Raw genomic sequence first — 22,653 nt, 5'->3', positions numbered from 1 at the left:
AAACCACTAGTTACAGTTGGCTATCCCAAGTTTTCCCTTTCATCATTACTCTTTTCCTGGAATGCAATTTGCAGTTTTGGTCTCCTTATCTCAGAAAATCGAGAATTCACAAAATATCCCTAAAATATAGTGAATAAATAGTATTTAATCATTCGAGGAACGTGTGCATTGCTGGCCAGGCCAGAATTTATTGGACATCTCTAGTTGCCCCTGAGAAAGCGGGTGTAAGCTGCTTTTTGACCAACAAGGCCATTAGGGAGGGAATTCAGGACTGTGACCCAGTGGTAGTGAAGGAATGGTGATAGATTCACAATTTAGGTGGGGGAGTGGCTTGGAGAGGAAATTGTAGCTGGTGGTATTTCCATGTACCTGCTGCCATTGTCCTTCTAGATCGAAGTGGGTTGTGGGTTTGGAAGGTGCTGATTAAGGATCTTTGGTGAATTTCTGCAGTGCATCTTAGATAGTAGATACTACACACTGCTACTACTGAGTGTTGGTGGAGGAGGAAGTGGATATTTTAGATCTGGTTCAAAATAATCTTAAAAAAGATTATTAAATAATGAGGTGTACAGGTAGGGTTAATGGTAGGTGTCCTTTCCGTAGGATGGGGGATTTCCAGACTGGGGGCACATTTTTAAGGTGAGAAGAGAGAGATTCAAAACAAAAGGGGCAAATTTTCTTTTTTTCTTTTACAGAGGGTGGTTCGTATGTAGAAACAACTTCCTGAGGAAGTGGTGGACTTGGGTACAATTACAACGTTTAGGATAAGTACACAAACAGGAAATGTTTGGAGGGATGTGGGCCAGGAACAGGCAGACGGGACTAGTTTAGTTTGAGATTAGGTTCATCATGGACTGGTTGGACCAAAGGGTCTGTTTCCATGCCGTATGACTGTATGAGTCTGTAAGATACTATTGCTCCAGAAGAATGGCAATTAACATTCATTAGATTTGAGGGGGAAATGAGCAAACTCTCTGGAGTTTCAAAGAATAAAAGATGCTCTCATTAAAACTTACAAAACACTAAAGGGATCGACATGCTAGCTGTAGATGAGATGTTTCCCCTGGTTGGGAAGTCTGGAACCAGGGGGCAAAATTTAAAAACAAGTGGATGCCACTTGGGTCCAAGGTGAGGAGAAATTATATTACTCAGGGGGTTGTGAACCTTTGGAATTCTCTACCAGAAATGGCAGCACAAATTCAATCTTTGAGTATGCTTAAGGTAGAGATCAATAGATTTTTGACTATCATGCATGCAGGAGTATAGGAATGGGTGAGTAAAAGGCAAAGAAGTTTTCAATGAGCCATGGCAGGGCTGGCTCGACAGGCTGAATGGCCTATAATTTTTCCTATGATAGCTAATCAATCCTTCAACCATATCTGCTCTTCCATGAGGCTGATTTTGTGTACTAACCTTTGATGTGGCACATTACCAAAAGTCTTTTGGAAATCCACGTACATTACAGCTACATGTTCTACGTTATCCACCTTACCTGTTGGATCTTCACAGAATTCTAGTAGATCAGTTAAACAGGATTCCCCTTTCACAAAAAGACATTGTCACTGCCTGATTGCATTACAATTTACTTAGTATTCTGCTATAACTTCTTAAATAAGGCATTCTAGCTGGATGATACATGTTGGGTCACTGGCCTATACGTTCTTGCTTTTAGGGATCCTCCTCTCTTGAATAAAAGTGTTACATATGCAGTAGCAGTAATGAGAACAGTGATATTGAATAAGGTAAAAAATGATCAAGGGGAGATATTTAGAAGATTGCCAATGCTTTAAATGAAAAAAAAACACTCTTATAGGGTAGAATATGGCAGTGGTTACAGAGGGATGCCAGGGTGGAAAATGCAGAGCTCTGGTCACAATTGTCTAGTACTCCATCGATGCAATGGTTGTAGGGAACTAGACGATTACAGACTTTTCACATTTGTTTACAAAGAGGGGAGGTGAATAAACCTCCAGGTCGCCAGTATGCCTAAAATGGTTGGTAAGGAAAATTGTAGAGAAAGTACTCTAAGACACAATGAACTGTCATTGAGAAAGCAATGGGCTAATAAATGATTGTTAATATAAATTTGTTAAGTAAAAAACATTCAACTAACTTAATTGAACACTTTAACAAGTAATGAAGTGAGTCGATGATTGTATTGCTATTGTGTGTATGGACTTATTAAAAATATTTGATAAAGCACAATATTATCATAATTACATTCCATGGGATTCACGGAACAATGGCTTAATGGGTATGGAACTGGCTTAGGAATAGAAATAAGAAAACAGATTCTTTTGCTGGAGGGAAGTATACACTGGCGTTATCCGGGGTGAGTTTGAAGTTCACTGCTCTGTTTCATACTAATATTATTTCATATATGTAATGACTTGGATTTCGGTATGATTTTGAAGTTTGCCATATGCACAATACTCAGAAATATAATAAAACAATCAGAAATATAATAAGATACTAAGGTGGACACAGATGTACTGACAGAATGGGCATATATATGCAATTTAACATGAATAAAATGAAATTATATACTTTGGTAGGAAGACTGAGGATAGGCAATATAAACTATATGATACAATATCAAAAGGAGGCACAGGGACAGAAAACTTAAGTGTACATGTGTGGGACTTTGAAGGTGGCAGGACAAGTTAAGAAAACACAGGTTAGAGAAAAGATCTCAATTTAATAATTGAGTAGAAGATAAGTATTTGAGTTAGCTCGCTGAGCTTGAAGATTTGTTTTCAGACATTGCGTCACCATACTAGGTAACATTATCAGTGAGAGTATCTGTTGAAGCGCACTGGTGGTATGTTCTGCCTCTCTATTTATAGGTCTTGGTTTCTTGAGGTGGATGATGTCACTTCCGGCTCCTTTTTTCAAGGGATGGTAGCTAGGATCTACATCGATGCGCTTATTGATGGAGTTCTGGTTAGAATGCCAAGCATCTAAGAATTCTCATGCGTGCCTTTATTTCGCCTGTCCGAGGATATGTGGATTGTCCCAGTCAAAGTGGTGTCCTTTTTTGTCTGTATGTATAGAAACTAGTGTGTCATGTCTTTTGGTGGCATTCTAACCATAACTTCATCAATTTAGATCCTATCTACCGTCTCTTAAATAAAAACGGAAATAACATCACCCAACTTAAGAAACCAAGACCTATAAATGGGGGGAGATGAGACATACCACCAGCGCTTCACCGGAGATGCTCTCTGATGATGTTACCAACTCATGATGACAAAACATCTGAAAACAAACTTTCAAGCTCGGTGAGCTAACTTACATACTTATCAACATGAACTACAAATCTTCTCAAAAATCGCTAATTGAGGAACAGAGTACAGGTTAACCAAAAACACATCCATCTTCTCAAAGGCAACCAGGGATGCGCAATAAATGCTAGAATGTTCACATCCCATGGCTGAATTTAAAACAAAAAATTTATATAATCGGTTTACAAATGGCTTTTGATCGTAAAGAAGCAAAAATTGCTTCCAATGGCTGAAAAATTTGTAACCAAAGGATGCAGATTTAAAGTGATTATCAAAAGAACCATAGTAATACAAAGAAACACTTCATATTAACTATGGAGTGCACCAAATAAAAGTTAAAGGAAGCGGATTCATCCATAACTTTTTAAAAGAAATTGGACAAAAAGGTAAGGGAGCAGGAAAAAACAGGAGAGGGTGACTTAATGAATAGAAATACTGAAAAGCAGGCAAGGGCCTGATGGGCCATATGGCCTCTTTCTGAGCGATAGCATTCCATGAATTTAAGAAATCACAAATAGTAACATATAACACTGGCTTCTCTACTCCATACTGAGATAAATGAGCACAAATTGAAGACAAATTCATTGCTTCAGAATTGCAATCAATTCTAAAAATATGATTTTTGGATCAGATCTCTAACTATTTCTGTGGTTAAAGCAAATCTGTTTTTATAAAATATGGTGCACTGTATAGTTGTTAAATATTTTTGTCTTAATTACATAGCTGTCTGTCCAATAGTTCTAGTAATACCATTGATTTTTATTCTAAATTCTGTGGCACTTTGACACCCTTACAGATGTGCATTTGGAATAGGTTAAACTCCGGTGACAGGGGAAACAACTGGCAAAGAATGAACGAGAACAGAATGGTTGTTAATGTAGAATCCAAAAATCTCCTGTGTTTATGACAAAATATTGGTGGAAGTATTTGTGATATAAGTAATGGATGGGGCGCAAATTGAAAGATTGACTATACTTAGTGTAGATAAATTGTTTGGCTCAATGGCTTGCATCCTAGATTACTAAATAATGCAGGCTGGATACAGTGGAAGCACTGGCCATAAACTTTCAGTTGTCCCAGGTATGGAGGTGTCAAGGCAGTGAAGAATGGGAATTGTGACATCCTCACTGAAGAAAGAATATATTCAAGCTAAGGTAATTACGGGCTGATCAGTTTAGAATCAGCGGTGTCACTTTAAATGCAGTATGTCTGGGTGGGATGGGCTTCAGAGGGTCATTGGGGGCCAAATGGCCTGCTTCCACATTGTAGGGATTTAATGAATGGTCTGTGCTGGGGACACTGCTCTTTTATATAAACAACTTGGATAAGAGAATGCAGAGCAACTTTAATTTTTTTTGGTGACCAACATAGAGATGTGCTAAGCAATGCAATTGACCACCACAGGACAGACAGGCCTACAGGATAGGCAGACAAGTCATCAATGGAATTTAACACAGATATGTGACATGATGCATTTTGGAAGAATGGATAGGGAGAAGCAAAATATACTTAATGATACAGTTGTAAAAAGTGTGCAAAGACAGACGACCCTGGGGATTCATATGCACAAATCTTTGAATGTGAAAAACATTAGTTACAAAAATAAGAGTCCTTGAGAGGGTATGGAGGAAATTTATCAGAGTTGTTTCAGAAAAGAAGGATTTTAGCTGTAAGTTTAGGCTATAAAAGTTGAACATGCACCTTTGAGCAAAGGAGATGAAAGACTTACTAAGGTGTACAAAATTATGAGAGGTTTGAGAAGGTAAACAAAGAAAAACTGGTCTCATTAGCTGATGGCATAAGTATGAGGAGACACAGATTCAAGGCTTTGACTAAATGATGCAGAGGGGATGCAATGAAGTACTTTTTTGTGTAAAAAGTGGTAATGACCTGGATTGTACTGCCTATGATCAAGGCAAGAACACAGACTATGAATGATTTCAAACGGAAAGTAGATGGACAACAGAGAAATAAACCTGCAGTGTTATGGAGATAAGAGTGGGATAAAGAGACTGACTGGATTGTGCTACATGAGCTGAATGATATTTTTTAGATTTGATTACATTACATTACAGTGTAATGTAATGTAATGTAATGGGCCCTTCGGCCCAACAAGTCCACACTGACCCGCCGAAGCGCAACCCACCCATACCCCGAACTTACCTAACACTATGGGCAATTTAGCATGGCCAATTCACCTGACCTACACATCTTTGGACTGTGGGAGGAAACCGGAGCACCCGGAGGAAACCCACGCAGACACGGCGAGAACGTGCAAACTCCACAGAGTTAGTCGCCTGAGGCGGGAATTGAACCCGAGTCTCTGGCGCTGTGAGACAGCAGTGCTAACCACTGTGCCACCGTGCTGCCCACATTTTGTGTCATTATGAATCTAGGACTACTTTGATCATTGGCATGATGTAATATCACCACAGTTCCTTCATTATCAAGGGAGTTCCAGGAACCAACTTCGATTAGGGCATCAATAAATCTATATTTGATGGTCTGTGGTCTAAATTCCCCATGCCTCACACTTGATACAGAACACGAAGCACAGTTGGCACTTAGTGTGTTGATAAGAATCAGATTAAAACTGAAGTTTTAAAACATAATAAAGGTGATATATTGCACATTTTTTTCAAAATAGTATTTGGATTAAATCATAATTTTTTTTTGTCAGAATATATATGCACACCAGAAATAAAAATACATAAAGTGATTGCTTACTTTCTGCTGGCACAAATTTCCACACTCTTTTGGCTTGAATATCTCCAACATACACAGTCTTATCATCTGCTGCAACAATGTCATGTGGCATAAGAAAGTCCTTAAGAGAATAAATAACCCATGTTAACTTGCATACATAAGTAAAAACAAGTCATGAAATGATCAGATCTAATCTAACTACACAAAATCATTACTTGGAATATAGTTATTGAAATAACTGTTCTATGTGCCTGAAAAAACTGAAGTAATTGAATCTTGAATACAGTCCACGGTTGCTCTTATCCAAATGCCTTTATGACTAAATCCCTTAAAATATTATTCTTTTCAACTCGAGATTCAACAATTCCAATGTTCTCGTTGTTAGCTTCCTATTCTCCTTAATTTGTAACTTATCTAAAGGTCTGGTGCATCTTACTTTAACCTCTATCTTCATTGATCGACACTGGATTTCCATCATCAACCCTTAACATAATTTTCACGTGTTGGGATTTGTCACTATGCTGCAATGGGAGGGTTTTGATGTAACGCATGTTAAAAATTTTATTCCATCAACACTGTTCCACGTAGCCAACAAACAGACAGGCATAGCTAGTGCCCATGGCTACCCCTTTCGTCTGAGGAAAGTGGGAGGATTCGAAGGAGAAATGATTGAGGGTGAGGACCAGTTCAGCCAAACGAATAAGAGTGTCAGTGGAAGGGTATGGTGAGGACATCAGGAGATGAAACAATGAAGGGCTTGGAGGCCCTGGTCATGGCGGATGGAGGTGTATAGTGACTGGATGTCTTTGAAGATGAGGCGCTGGGGGCCAGGAAACTGAAGTCTTGGAGGAGATGTCTTCAAGTTGGCACCTGGCTTCAGCAGTGTAGTGATCAGTGCACCAACTTGAAGACACCTCCTCCTACTGCCCCCTAGACCACGACCCCACTTCCCATCACTAAAGCATCATCTCCCAGACCGTACACAACCTCATCACCTCAGGGGTTCTCCCACCCATAGTTTCCAACCTCATAGTTCGGGAACCCTGCACTGCCTGATTCTACCTCTTACCCAAGATGCATAAGCCTGACTACCCTGGCTCAGCCTGATCCTGCCCCACCAAATTTGTCTCCACATATCTCGATACTGTCCTATCTCCCCTCATCCAGGAACTCCCCACACACGTTCAGGACATGACCCACACCCTCCACCTCATCCAAGACTTCTGTCTCCCTGGCCCTCAACGCCTCATCTTGACCATGGACATCCAGTCCCGATACACCTCCATCCGCCATGATCACTGCCTCCAAGGCCTCCGTGTCTTCCTCTCCCGACGTTCCCACCCCTTCCGCTGACACTCTCGTTTGTTTGGCTGAACTGGTCCATACCCTCAACAATTTCTCCTTCAAATCCTCCCACTTCCTCCACACGAAAGGGGTAGTCATGGGCATGCGTATGGGCCCCAGCTATGCCTGTATCTTTGTCGGCTACGTGGAACAGTCTACCTTTCGCAGTTACACCGGCACCACTCCCCAACTTTTCATCCGCTACATTGACAACTGCATCGATGCCACCTCGTGTTCCCACGAGGAGGTTGAACAGTTCATCAACTTTACCAACACATTCCACCCCGACCTTAAATTTACCTGAACCATCTTTGACACCTCTCTTCCCTTCCTGGACCTCTCCATCTCCATGAACAGTGACCAACTCTACACTGACATTTTCTACAAACCCACTGACTCCCACAGCTACCTGGATTACACCTCCATCCACCCTGTCTCCTGCAAAAATGCAATCCCTTATTCCCAATTCGTCTGTCTCTGCCGCATCTGTTCCCAGGAGGATCAGTTTCACCACAGAATACACCAGATGGCCTTCTTCTTTAAAGACCGCAATTTCCCCTCCCACGTGGTTGATGACCTCCAGCTCATCTCATCCGCATCCCGCACCTGTGCCCTTGAACCCTACCCCTCCAACCACAACAAGGACAGAACCCCCACTCCTCACCTTCCACCCCATCAACCTCCACACATATCGCATCATCCTCTGCCATTTCTGCCACCCACAAATGGACCCCACCAGAGATATCTTTCCCTCCCTACCCTAGCAGCTTTCCATAAAGACTGTTCTCTCTGCGACTACCTGGTCAGGTCCACACCCCTAATAACCCATCCTCCCCTCCAAGCACTTTCCCCTGCCACTGCAGGGATTGCAAAACCTGCAACCAAACTCCACCCCCATCTCCGTCCAAGGCCGTAAAGGAGCTTTCCACATCCATCAAAGTTTCACCTGCACTTCCACGCGTCATTTACTGTACCCATTGCTCCCACTGCGGTGTCCTCTACATTGGGGAGAGGGATTGCCCTCTCAGAGTGCTTCAGAGAACATCTCAGGGACATCCACACCAATCAACCCCACCGCCCCTTGGCCAAACACTTCAACTCACCCTCCCACTCTGCCGAGCACACACAGGTCCTGGGTCTCCTCCATAACCACTCTCTTACCACCCGATGTCTGGAGGAAGAACACATCATTTTCTGCCTCGGGACCCTCCAACTCCAGGGCATCAATGTGGACTTCACCAGTTTCATTTCCCCTCCCCCCACCTTACCCAAGTTCCAACCTTACGGCACAGCACCATCCTCATGACCTGTTCCATCTGTCCATCTTCCTTCCTACCTATCCGCTCCACTCTTCTATCCAGCCGATCACCTTTACCCCCACCTCCGTCTATTTATGGCACTCTCAGCTACCTTACCCTCAGCCCCACCCCCTCCCATTTTTCTCTCCTCCCGAGGCTCCCAGCCTCATTCTTAACGAATGTTTTTTGCTCGAAACGTCGATTTGCCTGCCTCTTGGATGCTACCTATCCTGCGGTGCTTTTCCAGCACCACACTCTTGACTCTAATTGCCAGCATCTGCAGTCCTCACTTTCGCCTATGGGCTCAGGGGATGGTTGTCTAAGCAGTCTTGGTGAATTTCTGCAGTGCTGTAGACGGTTCACATTGTTGCTACTTTGCGTTGGTGGTGAATGGAGTGAATGTTTATGGATGTAACGCTAATCAATTGGGTTGCTGGATGGTGTCAAGCTTGAGTATTGTTGGAACTGCACTTCTCCAGGCAAGTAGGGATATTTCATCACACTCCTAACTTGCACTTTGTAGATAGTGGCCAGGCATTAGGGAGTCAGGAAGTGAATTATGCACTGCAGGATTCCTAGCCTCTGACCTGCTCTTAAAGTCATAGTACAAATACATCCAGTACAGTTCAGTTTATGGTCAGTAGTAATCCCCATAAATTATTTTGACCATAACTAAACAGTGCATTTTGTAAAATTTCTACAAAATACACTGGAAATATTTTAGCAGAAAATAATATATGTTACAATTCCCACAGGAAAAAAATGTTTTCTTTATTCAAAATACCTCTTGGCTTGGTTTGAAGATGTCCAGTAATTCTCCAGTTGTAAAATTCAGAATAAATCCTTGCACTGGTACTCCTTTGCCAACAAGAGCTCCTCCATTTACTGCATATAGCAGACCACCTAAAATAAAAAAGATTTGGATAAATCAAGTGACAAAATAGTTTAGATGCAGCAAAGAATGCTTTTGATCATGGATTTTGTTTTGCAGGAAATTAGGTTCTAATGCAGCTAAAAGTTGTTTAGCTTTCTTTCCACAGTGATCTTCGTAGCAGATGATTCATGCAATGAATCTTCTGATAGATTGCCAAAATTAATAAATTAATTAAATTTCACATATTTAAACAATATAGGGGAGTGATGATAGAATGTATTTTGTTGGCTTGTAATCCAAGAACCCAGATAAACTCCAGGAAACAGATTAAAATTTCAACATGGTAGATGGTGGAATTTGAATTTAATAAAACATCTGGAACAAACAGTCAAACAATGACCATGAACCATTGTTGACTGTTGTTAAGAACAAAACCCACCAGGTTGGCTAATATCCTTCAGCGAAGGAAATCTGCTTTCATTATCTGTTTTGTGACTCCTGGTCCACATTAATGTGTTTGAATCTTAACTTCCTTCTGAAAAGAGTCACGCAGTTGTATCACACTGCTTAAAAAAAAATCAAAAAAGAGCAATGAAATTGGATGGAACAGCTGGCATCAACCTAGGCACTGGAAAAGGCAAGAGTAGACTCAGCCTGGTTGAACTTTACTCGTAAAAAGTAATTTATAAATATATTAGGGATAAGCAAACAATGAGGGAAAAAATTGGATCCGTTAAGGATCAAATTGGCTATTCATATGAGAGAATAAAAGATGTATCTGAGGTTCTAAATGAGTATTTGCATCTGCATTCACAGAGAAGGATGATATAGATATAAAAATCGGGGAAAAGGAATGTGATATACTTGAACAAATTAGCTTTGAGAGGGAGAAAGAAAGTGGATATTAGTGGTTTTAGCAGGCTCGAGTGTTGATAAATTCTCAAGCCCAGAGGAGATACCTGCTGTGGGCGATAAGGGAGGAGATTGCAGAGGTTCTGACATTAATTTTCAAATCCTCTCTGGCCTCAGGAGAGGTGCCAGAGGACTGGAGGACAGCTAATGTGGTATCACTCAAAGAAATCAAACAATCGGGTTAATGGGCTGAACAGTGCCAGATAAAGTTTAATTTGGATAAATGCGAGGTATTGCCTTTTTGGTAAAATTAACAAGGGTGGGGAGGACTTATATAATTAATGACAGGGCCCTGGGTAGTATTCTAGAATAGAGTGACCCTAGGGTTTTGGTATATAATTCTTTGAAAGTTGCATCACAGATAGACAGGGTGGTTAAGGCAGTGTTTAGCACTTGTCTTCATTGCTCAATCCTTTGAGTATAGCAGTTGGAATGTCATGTTGAGGTTGTACAGGATGTTTTCTGGAGTATGTGTACAGTCACCCTGCTACAGAAAGGATATTATTAAATTGGAGAGGTTGAAGAAAAGATTTACCAGGATGTTGCTGGGAATGGAGGGTTCAAGATATAAAGAAAGGCTGGATGGACTGGGACTTTATTTCACTGGAGTGTATGAGGTTGAGGGGTGACCTTACAGAAGTTCATAAAATCATGAGGAGCATATGTAAAGTGAATAGCAAGGGGCTTTTCCCTAAGATGGGTATATTTTTAAGGTAAGAGGAGAAAGCTTTAAAAAGGAAACACTTGAATTTACAAGTTCAATCCCTCATCATCTTTTTTATACAGAGTGGTTCATACTTGGAATGAACTCCCAGAGAAAGAGGTGGATGCAGGTACAACTACAATATTTAAAAGATATTTGGATAAGTACATGAATAGGAAAAGTTTGGAGGGACATGGCTCAAACACAGGCAAGCTAGTTCAGTTTGGGAACTGGTCGGCGTGCACAAGTTAGATCTAAGGGTCGGTTTCCGTGCTGTATGACTCTATGACTATGACTTTCAGAAGGATGGTAGTGATAAACCAGAAACTGCAGGCAACTGAACGGTGGATGGAGAACTGGGGCTGGAGATCTGAAACAAAAACAGAAATTGCTGAAGAAAGTTAACAGGTCTGGCAGCATCTGTGAAGAGAAAATACAGTTCACGCTTCAAGTCCCGTTCTGAAGAATGGTCATTGGGTGGTTTGGAGTTGTTTTTGTTAGAGCAGAGAAGGTTGAGGGGTTGAAGGGTTGAAGGTTGAACACCTGTTTGAAGTGTTCAAGGTTTTGAGGGCACAGACAGGGTAGATAGGGAGAAACCTTCGCTTTAGTAGAGTGCTCAATAACCAGAGGAACAGTTTTAAGTTAAGGAACAGGAGATTTACAGGGAATTTGAGGAATAATTTTTGCAACCAGATGGTTGTGGCAATTAAGTTATTTAAAACTTATTTAGATGAATATTTGAAATGTCACAGCATATAAGAGTACTGGAAAATGGGATTAGTATAGATCAATAAATTATAACGAGCACAAACGTGGTGGACCAAGTGGCCTTTTTTCATGCTGACTCAATAACAAAACCATTTAAAAAACCAAGGATAGTGATAATGCAAAAACACATCACTAACTAGGCTATTATCAATGGATTCGTAATCCTGAGATGCAGGTAATGTCCCAAAGGTTGGGGCGACAGGTGGCTCAGTGGTTAGCACTGCTGCCTCACAGCACCAGTCACCCAGGTTCAATTCCGACATTAGGCGACTGTCTGCGTGGAGTTTGCATATTTGCTCCGCGTCTGCGTGGGTTCCTTCCAGGGCTCCGGTTTCCTTCCACAGTCCAAAGATGTGCAGGTTGGGTGAATTGGCCATGCTAAATTGCCCATTGTGTTAGGTGCATTAGTCAGAGGGAAATGGGTCTGGGTGGGTTACTCTTCAGAGGGGCGGTGTGGACTTGTTTGGCTGAAGGGCCTGTTTCTACACTGCAGGGAATCTAACTTAATCTCATCTAAAGACCCAGGTTCGATTCCTACCATGTTAAATTGCAAAATGGAGTTATGATGGAGTTGTGTATGACAAAAATGGAAATAGCTGGAGAAACTCAGCAGGTCTGGCAGCATCTCTGGAGAGAAAGCAGAGTTGACATTTTGAGTCCAGTGACCCTTGTTCAGAAGTAAATATTAGTTAGGTGAGATTTCTGCCAGAATTAGACCCAAGACATGGAAACCCTTGAACATCAAGAGCTAGGTAGGCAGAGGGCAGGTCCATGCACTTGAATTTACAAGCTCCCATCCCACACCATCAAACCTGCCCTGCAACTGAGTGTAAAACCCATTCCCTAGAATAGTGTGCTCAGTTTTGGGAATGACATTTGAAGATAGATAAATTGGTCTAGGATCAAATGCAGTATAAATTTATCAGAATGATACTTGAGACACCAGGAGTGAAATTATGCACAAGGCGAAACCATTAGTGACCTTGACATCTGCAACAGGTCATAAAGAGAAACCAAGCACCAGAGAAGGCGGCTGAGTTTACTGACACCAGTACAAGTGCACAATGTACCTATTAAAAGTCTGATTCGCACTCTCCTGTTATGGAGCAGCACCGACCCCTCACAACATGTTTAAGCAGGTAGTCCATTATTTGTTTTAGGTAGGTGTATAGTGGATATTCCCAGACTGAATTAGCTGATCAGAGTGCAAATTTTAAACAAACAGAATTTATGTACAAAATTATGGAATGAAACATAAAGATCAGAAAATAGAATGCTGGATAACTTATCCTATCCAAAAAAACCCGACAGAGTATCCCAACTTAATGATGCTGCTCCAAAAATACTTGCAACAATTCCAATAAACACATCCCTTAACACAAAGTTAAAATGAAACAAACCAGGGTTTCGGACTTGACATTAGAGAGCAAAAGTACCTGGCTAGACTTGCCCCAGCAGCCTTTCTTCACACACACACTGCTGCTGAACTGAACCAAAAACTCTAATCTAAATCAAGGCTAGCTACACAGCCAGCTGCCCACTCCCCTTTGATTATACCAGTTTAATTTTTAATGAGATGAAAGCTTTAGGCCAGAGGCATTATCTGTTAGAGGTGAACAAAAAGGGCCCCAATAAACCTTTCAAACCCAGTCTAGTTGGAGCCTGGCCAATTACACCCTCTCTGGAAAATAAAATCAAGGACATAGGAACTTGTAAAAAGACCAAATTTGTGACACTTCCAAGTCCTATGTCCTCATTCACTGTTATGCACCCTCACTTCCCAATCACGTGCTCATCTCCAATCCTGTGTTCACTTCCCCCATCTCCTGCAACATCACTCCTCCTCCTCCTGCCAGTCTCACAGCTTCATTACTGCACACTCCTGATGTCATCTCGGGTGTTCATTTCACTTCCATCATCCTGCATTCTCACTCATTGTCACCTTCAAACCCTACCCACCCACAAAACGAGCAATGTGGCCTTTGCAAGTACTGTTACTGAGAATGAAGTGTGGATTTGGAACAGTGTGCCAGCACATTTCTGGATTAGGGTTTCAGGTGTCAGCAGACACTGTCATACAAGAAACATCAGCAGAAAAGGTCCAGGTGAAGCACAAGACCTCAGTGAATCAAACAAACAAAAGACCAGCGAAAATAATATTTGGCAGGCAGGGTGAATTTATATCATGCAACTTTTACATTTATCATGTAATATCGTGCAAATTATTTTATCAGTGTTATAGCATCCTCTTGTGCAGTTACAATTACATTTGAAAATCCGAAATTAAGTGTGATAATCCAGAAATAAAGATTACTCAATGGCTGTAAAGAGAAAAAACAAATTATGATGTTTTGTGTGTGACCTTTCATCAGTTGAGTCAAAAAAATGGATTACTTAATGAAAAAAGTGCATGGACATGAAATTGCAAAGGAAGGACCAAGTTATCCATTAAGACTGCGATTTAGAGAATTATTCAAACCTAAAAAGAACCTGATCTCAATTTTCAGGCTGATGTTAATTGCATTTTCAAAATATCATATTTCTTTTCTCTAATTAAATTTAAACTTTTAAAAGCTGTGTATCTATGCACAAATCTGCAAGTCTAAAAACTTATTTTTGAGAACAGGTGTGTAATCTCCAATATTACCATTGTTAGCTGTGTAGGACACTGCAAACAGTCGTGTTCCAAACTCAGGATGTTCAATCTCCCGAAGGAATTGTCCGGACTGTGCGACAAAACACTGAATCCTTCCATTCTCTCGATCAGCCACACAGAGTTGGTCTAATATTGGCACAAATGTCAAGCTATGTGGAATGAAGAATTGCCCTGGTTTAGGTATCCCAGAAAGTGAGCTCTCTGCAAATAAAAATTGTTTTGGGTGTTCAAAATTAACGCAAATGTAGTAAAAATATGATCACATTCAGAAACTGAATACACGTGATAGTATTTCAATGCAATAAAATATCACAATTCTAGCACATTGTGAATTTATGTTATTTCTATTAGATCCAACCAATTAAACTGCCAATTTTCTCTATTTGTCACGAATGTATACTTGCCAACTCATCATGAGCAAGATAAAGTTATAATCTAAAGTGTAAATCAACCAATCGCAACATACATGATGTGACTGACAAACAGATAATTGACAAACATTGCTGATTGTCTCAGGTGCTTGACATCTGTAATTTACCTTTAAGAGAAACAATTAAAGCCATCGATAATTTTACTTGAAGCCTTAACATTTCACAGATCAGTTCGCAATAAAACTTTAGACTACCATATCCATATTATGCGACTGGCTAAGTCACTGTTACAGTGCCATTAGTTAATAGGGACAGGATTTTTATGAACAGGAAGGATCCAAGAATTAGAACGCAAGTGGCTATCATATTCTACCAGCTATATTAAGAACAACATTGAGATTACTCTGAATATTCATAAAAATTCCCAAAATAAATCATGTGATGTAGCTCAACATGAATAAACTAAACAACAAAAATATTTCAGCCACACCAAGCAAATCAATTGAATTGCAGATTTGTAAAGTATATGCTAATAGAATCCTCAACACTTGAGTATCTCCGCTGGTCCTCACACTGCAGGCTATTGGACTATGCCTAAGATATGTACTCCAACTGCAGGATAGCTGTAAAAGGGAATGAGAGATTTCTTGAACCCATTTCTCTCAAAAGGAGAGCATGCCCACCTTACTATTTTGACCTTTTCTAAAATCAAAGTTATTCTGGATGGCAATATAAAAGACGAAATACAAAGTGGAGTTTTAACCTCCCAAGAGCAAGTATGTTGGGATAGATATGAGAAGGTAAATTTCAAAATTTCAAACTTAACTCAAATTTGCCTCCAACTATCTACTTCTGATTTAAATAAGGGATCCAGTGAACAATTCTCATGAAGCAGGTCAATCCACCAAAGTTTTTAAGGAGGTTCTGTGCTTCCATTTTAGCAAGAAATTCATTTTTAACCCACACAAGTTGGGAAAATCCAGCATTTAAAGTGCAGCATGGGAAGTTAGTTTCATTAGGTAAACGCGCTTCGAACTTTCTAGTGGATGAGAAGCAGCAGGAATATTTTCTCCAGGCCCATCAAATTTACTTCCTTACACACGCTGTGAACTTCAACTTACCATCCATCCGAACAAATATCCTTTAATTCACAGCTCCTGCAACGTGAGTCAAACTGGCTATTAGGAGGAATTCCTGCTGAACATTTTCAGTACATTCAGCTGTTGTAAGATGTAGGAGAAGTAAGTGTTTCAGCCCATCGAGTTTGCTCCAGCAATCAATGAGACCATGGCTGATCTGATAACCCACAACTCCACTTTCCTGCCTTTTTCCACATAATGTTCAATTTCCTTACTGATTAAAAATCTCTGTCTTGAACGTACTAAATGACTTCTAGCCCTCTACCATAAAGAATTCTACAGATTTACGACCCTCTGGGAGAAGAAATACCTCATCTGGTTTTAAATGGAAGACCAGTTGCTCCCAGATTACACCCTCTGGCCCTAGATCCTCAATAGGAAGATTCAACCTCTCAACATCTAGTTCTGAGAAAGGGTCACTGGACCCGAAACATTAACTGATTTCTCTTCACCGATGCTGCCAGATCTGCTGAGCTTTTCCAGCAACTTCTGTTTTTGTCCCTCAGATATTATGTGGTTTAATAAGGTTGCATCTCATTCTTCTAAACTTAATGAATATTGGCCCAATGTAATCAACCATTCCTCATATGAAAATCCTCCATTTCTAGTATCAATCTCGTGAACCTTCTCCAATGCCAGTATATCTTTCTCGGATAAGGGGAACATCACCTGCTCACAATATTTGAGGTTTGTGCGAACATGAGCCTTGTGCAGTTTTTTTTAAAAATCTCAATTCCCTTTGAGATGATGGCCAACATTCCATTTGCTTTTGCTGGGCAGCACAGTGACTCAGTAGTTAGCACTGTTGCCTCTTAGTGCCGGGGATCCAGCTTTGATCTCAGCCTTAGGTGACTGTCTATATAGTGTTTGTATATTCTGAGAGTTCTGTGTGGGTTTCCTATAGGTGCTCCGGTTTCCTCCCACAGTTCAAAGATGTGAAAGTTAGGAGGATTGTGCTAAATCCTGTAGGGACTTTTCAGAATCTGACGATTCTTGGAAGATTACTATCCGTGCTTCCAATATTTTTGGTAGCTACTCACTTTTATAGCCTAGAATGCAACCCATCAGTTCCAATGGACTTTTCAGTCTTTAGCCTCATTAGTTTCTCCAGTACTTTTTCTCTAATGATAGTTATTATATTTTTTTCCTTCCCTTGATTATTTAGTATTTTTAAAATGTTATTAGTATATTTTTCCATGAGGACTGATGCAAAATATTCATTAAACTACTTTGCCATTTCCTGGTTCTCCAATATTATTTTCTCCAACCACATTCTCTAATGGGCCTATGTTCGGTTTGGTCTCTCACTTCCTCAAAGAAACTCTTACTAGCCTCTTTCATGTTACTTGCTAGCTTATCCTCAAAGTTAAGTTTACTTTCTTCCTTTTTTTGCCATCTTTGGTTTGCTTTAAAAATTACCTAATCTTTACCTCATTATACGTTCTTTCCTTACAGTCTGATACTTTCCTGAAGAAGGGCTTATGCCCGAAACGTCGATTCTCCTGTTCCCTGGATGCTGCCTGACCTGCTGCGCTTTTCCAGCAACACATTTCCAGTCTGATACTTTCCTTAACTTCCTTCATTAACCAAGGTTGGTTTATCCCCTTTCTAGAATCCTTTTTCAATGCCGGGATATATTTTAGCTCTGAGTCATAAACTATTTTCTTCGAGTCTGCCATTGTTTAGAACTCCTTTTCGAGTCCACTTGAGCCAACTCCGTCCTCATTCCTTTGGAAATACCCTTAAAATCTAACACATTTGCTTCCAACTCAAGTTTCGCATTCTCAAACTGAATGCTAAATTGCAATATTATGGACATTTTTCCAAGGGATATTTTACTGAGATCATTGAATATACTTGCCTCATTAAATATTTCTAGATTCAAAACAGCTTGTAACCACCGCACATTGTTTAAGGAAGCTGCTCAAATATATATATAGTGAACTCTTCCGAGTTGCCAATTTGAATTTCCCAATCTACAAGACTGAAGTCACACGGTTAACGTACCATCTTTTTTTATGTGCTCTCATTATCTCCTGATTTATTCATTGCCCTACAACATAGTTACAGTTATGAGTTCTATGGACTACTCCCACCAACGTATTCTTCCATTTAATTTAAAACACTGTTGCTTTCACACTCCACCACTACAGCTGTGTTTGCTGCCCTGATTAAATTTTAGGTCAACAGGGTCTCTTCATGACACTTCCTGAAGTATTGTGGAGCTTGTTTTCATAGAAGATATCGACCCCCCCACGCCCCCCAAAAGAAGGGACAGCAATAATTGCAGGCCTCGCCAGCAACTGCCAAATCCCCACAAATGAATTTTTAAAAAAAAATCTGTGAATGTTGCTTCAAATTCCAACATATTAATAATACAACTGAAGTCAGTAAGTTTGATAATTCAATGTTGCTTACTTAACTTTGGAATGTTGTAAAATTGCAACAGATTCAATAACATCTTTCCAGGAAGAAAATTAACCACTACTGCACTGTCCATCCTCCAATCTCTGAGTGAGCAATGCCACTTAACCCATTGTATTTTTGATTCAACGTCATCAGTTCCTGGTAAAATTGCCCTTCCTTGTATTTTGAAGGTTTTTTAGAATTGATTCTCTGCTTATAAAATTAAGTGCTTTAAAAATTCACTCTTTCAGTATCTTACCTTCTCCCCACTGCATGATAAACTTTCCGTTTGGAGAAAATTGAATAATCCTGCTGTTGCAGTAGCCATCAGCCACATAAAAGTTACCACGAACTGGATCTACTACCACATCAGTGGGCTGACAGAAATGATTGCTGTCACTTCCTGGCTGAAAGGCTTCTCCAAGAACCAATAAATAGTCACCTCTCGGTCCTAGTTTGAAAACCTATTTCATGGAATACAGGGAAAAAAAATTTGATCACAATATTAAAGAGAGTCATTTCATAGAACATACTAATTTGTAAGAAGCATGATGCCCAATTACAATTATAAACTGAAACATTTTTTATTTGTTCATTAGGTTACAAAATGGTTACAGTGCAGAAGCAGGCTATTCGGTCCATTGTGCTTACATTAAGTCATAATCCTATTCAAAGAGCCAGTGTCATCTGTCGCATTTTTCCATGTAATGGCAAGTATTTTCTTTATTTAAGTAATCATCTATTGCACTCTTGGTTGCCTCAACTGAACCTGCTTTATCAGGTTTTTAGATACTGCGTTCTGGAGTTGAATCACTTGCTGTACAAAAGCAAATGTTCTCACTATGCCTATGCTTTTTTTGGAAATTATTTCACAGTGTACCCCTCAAGCATTGCAAGATGGCACCGGATATGGCAGATCTAAATTTCCTATTTCCTATAATCGTTCTACACTCTTTAAACTTAACAGCATGCTTTACCTATTATTTACTATCTATGCTACTTAACTATGTGATCTGCCTGTATTACTCACAAGACAAAACTTTTCACTGTGCCTCGGTACACGTGACAATAAATTCAATTCAATTCTCGATCCTTTTAACACATTCTCCCTATCTGCTCTGCCCAGGCCCCTCATGATTTTTAAAACATACATCAAATCTGTTCTCCCCAACTTCTTCAAGCTACTTTTATAACTGAAGTTTCCGATCCCTAGAACTGTTCTCATAAACCTCTCCTGCAATCTCTCCAGTATATTCACAATTATTCCTTTAGTGTGGTGCCTAGAGCATTACACAATACTCCAACCATGATCTAACATTTTATAAGATCTAACTTATAAAATATCAGCATTAGCTCCCTGCTCTTTTACTCTGTGACCCAATTAATAAAGCCTAGGATAGTGTTTGCTTTATTAACTACTTGATCTACGTATCCTGCTAGGCCTAGTGACTTATGCATACATATGCCAAGGTATCTCTATTGCTGTGCACCTTTGAAAAGTGTACAGCAGAACTGTATTTTTATAATATTGTGCTGTATTTCCATGTTCTTTCCACCAAAACATATCATCTTTCACTTAGCTGCATACTCCATCTGCCAGCCACCTACCCATTTCACTAACTTTTCAAAGTCCTTTTGTAGTTTTACACAGTCTTCTTCACAGTTTACAATGTTTCCAAGGTTTGTATCATCCAGAAACTTTGAAACTGTCTCCTGCTCATTGAGATCTGGATCATTGACGTTCATCAGGAAAAAATAATAGTCTGATAACTGACCCTCCCAGAATTCAATTACAATGCTTACTGCAACCTGAAAAATATCCATTCTTTGTTTCCTACCTTCAGCAAATTTTGTACCTAAGCTGTCATTTTTCACAAAATCATCGTTGAGTTTAGGCCCTTTGGCCTATTTTGTGTGTACCACCAAAATTTCAGTAATCTACTTGAGTCCCACTTTCCAGGACGAGCTCCATCATTTTGAATGTTACGACACCTCAAATGCTCATCCAAGTACTTTTTAGAGGTTCTGAGGTTACCTGCTTCAACCAGGCAATGCATTCCAGATCCTTAACACACAGTGAAAACAAAAATCAAGTATCCTCTCAACCTCCTGCCTTTCATCTTTGTGGGCGGCACGGTGGCACAGTGGTTAGCACTGCTGCCTCACAGCGCCAGAGACCCGGGTTCAATTCCCACCTCAGGCGACTGACTGTGTGGAGTTTGCACGTTTTCCCCGTGTCTGCGTGGGTTTCCTCCGGGTGCTCCGGTTTCCTCCCACAGTCCAAATATGTGCAGGGTCAGGTGAATTGGCCATACTAAATTGCCCGTAGTGTTAGGTAAGGGGTAAATGTAGGGGTATGGGTGGGTTTCGCTTTGGCGGGTCGGTGTGGACTTGTTGGGCCGAAGATGTAATCTAATCTTAAAATTTGTGCCCCCTTGTTACTGACCCTTAACTAAGGGGAACAACTGCTTTATACCCACCCTGTCTATGCCACTCATAATTGTATAATTTTCGATCAGATTTCCCACAACTTTCTCTGTTCCGAAGAACACAGCCCCTATTTCTCCAGCCCCTCTTTATAGTTAGGATGCTCCGTCCCAGGTAACAATCCTGATGAATTGCCTCTGTACCCCCTCCAGTGTAATCACATCCTTCCTACAGAATGGTGACCAGAATTGCACACAATACTCCAGCTGTGACCTAAGAAAAGTTTTGTACAGCTCCAGCATGACATCCCTGCTCTTTTATAATCTGTGCCTTGACTGAAAAACGCAAGCGTCCTGTTTGCCTTCCACAAGCAAGTTTTCTCAAAAGTCTGTTGCGTGGTCCTGTGTCAAACACCTTTTAGAAGTCCATATACACCACCTCAACAGCATTATCTTCATCAATTCTTAAACAAAAAGGAAGATAGTTAAACATTATTTTCTTTTAATAAATGTATACTATCCTGATCCTGATTTTTCATGCAATTGTTAATTCTATTTGAAATAATTATTTTGAACCGATAATAGATCTTAACAGTGAACCCCAACATTTAGACTAACTGAAACTGAAAAAAATATTTACAGATCCCAATAGTGTGCAACATGGAGAAGATACTGGGCAGAATTTTCCCATATTTTAGCTGTGTTTCTTTTCAGTGAGATGCATGGCAGGTTATTACCGTGGCCCATGTTCACTGTGCTCACACAATCTTCTGTTCTACAGCTCATGAATTACACAACTGGCCTAGTTCAAGGTACTGTACAGCAAGAGAGACTGAAGAGCTCACTGCTCTCAGGATTGCATGAAGTTCATGTTGCTGGTGCCATCTTTAAACCCTACTTCAACAGCACATCAGTCCCTGCAGGTCAGGACCTGTCTCATTAGTTTTGACTGTGATCACAGGAGGACACGCTTACGACCTATTGCCTTTCACTATATTCTGCAGTGCACTACATTAAGATATTATATCCTGATTGAAGTCTTAAAAACTGCCTAACCTTAAGAGTCTTTCAATATTACTGCCCTGTCTCACTGACTGCCGTTTCTTCCCCAGTTGAAAAGGAGGACCTGTAAAGTGCCGGTACTTTAAGTTGGGGCCAGCTGAAAATACCAAATAACACAATGATATGCATAAGTAAAAACTTATTTATCAACAGAAAAAATTAAGGAGTGTAGAAATTCCCAAGTCCACATGAACTGTGAACTAACCAAGGGCTGCTTGAAAGTAATACAATGAAAGGAAGTCCAAACCCAACTCATTTGTCCGAGGAACAGGTTTCAATCAGAATCTGTACAACCTCTCCACCTTGATTATACTTAGCTCCATTATGCTTGTTAAATGTCCCTCCATTCCATATTCTAATCCTCATCCTCACAAAATTCCTGCAATCTCCTATTTGCTCTGCATCCAGGACATCGCCTGATTTACAGCACACTTTGTGAAGGTCAACGTATGGCAGTACAATGCCTCGTGTACGGCAAGGCCCCACTAATTATGACATATTGTTCAACATGACACGTAGGTGGTCTGTGACACCGAGCAAATCATTCAACTGCACTTCTTCACAAAGACTGAGCTGAAAACTCTGACATTACAAAAGACTGATTCCTACCTGATGAAGTGCCACATCAGTTACCCAGAAGTTATCATCTTTATCCATGCTAATACCATGGGGCAGATAGAATCTGCAAAGTCAAGAACAAAAGG

At 40.3% G+C, this 22,653-nt stretch overlaps 1 protein-coding gene across 7 annotated transcripts in view; it reads right to left on the bottom strand.

Moving 5' to 3' along the window:
- Nucleotides 1–22,653, bottom strand: part of pam (peptidylglycine alpha-amidating monooxygenase) — a 228,796-nt gene that overhangs the window by 6,717 nt on the left and 199,426 nt on the right. For all 7 annotated transcript variants that reach the window (XM_043709988.1, XM_043710012.1, XM_043710023.1 and 4 more), the window contains 5 exons: nucleotides 22,559–22,631; nucleotides 18,721–18,925; nucleotides 14,537–14,746; nucleotides 9,417–9,535; nucleotides 6,012–6,111 (listed from right to left, as the gene is read on the bottom strand). In XM_043709988.1, the coding sequence (XP_043565923.1) occupies nucleotides 6,012–6,111; nucleotides 9,417–9,535; nucleotides 14,537–14,746; nucleotides 18,721–18,925; nucleotides 22,559–22,631 (707 nt within the window). The remainder of the gene's footprint in view (nucleotides 1–6,011; nucleotides 6,112–9,416; nucleotides 9,536–14,536; nucleotides 14,747–18,720; nucleotides 18,926–22,558; nucleotides 22,632–22,653) is intronic.

Source organism: Chiloscyllium plagiosum, chromosome 2 (assembly GCF_004010195.1).
Source record: "Chiloscyllium plagiosum isolate BGI_BamShark_2017 chromosome 2, ASM401019v2, whole genome shotgun sequence".
Taxonomy (NCBI): Eukaryota; Metazoa; Chordata; class Chondrichthyes; order Orectolobiformes; family Hemiscylliidae; genus Chiloscyllium; species Chiloscyllium plagiosum.
This window is presented reverse-complemented; position numbering and strand designations above follow the sequence as displayed.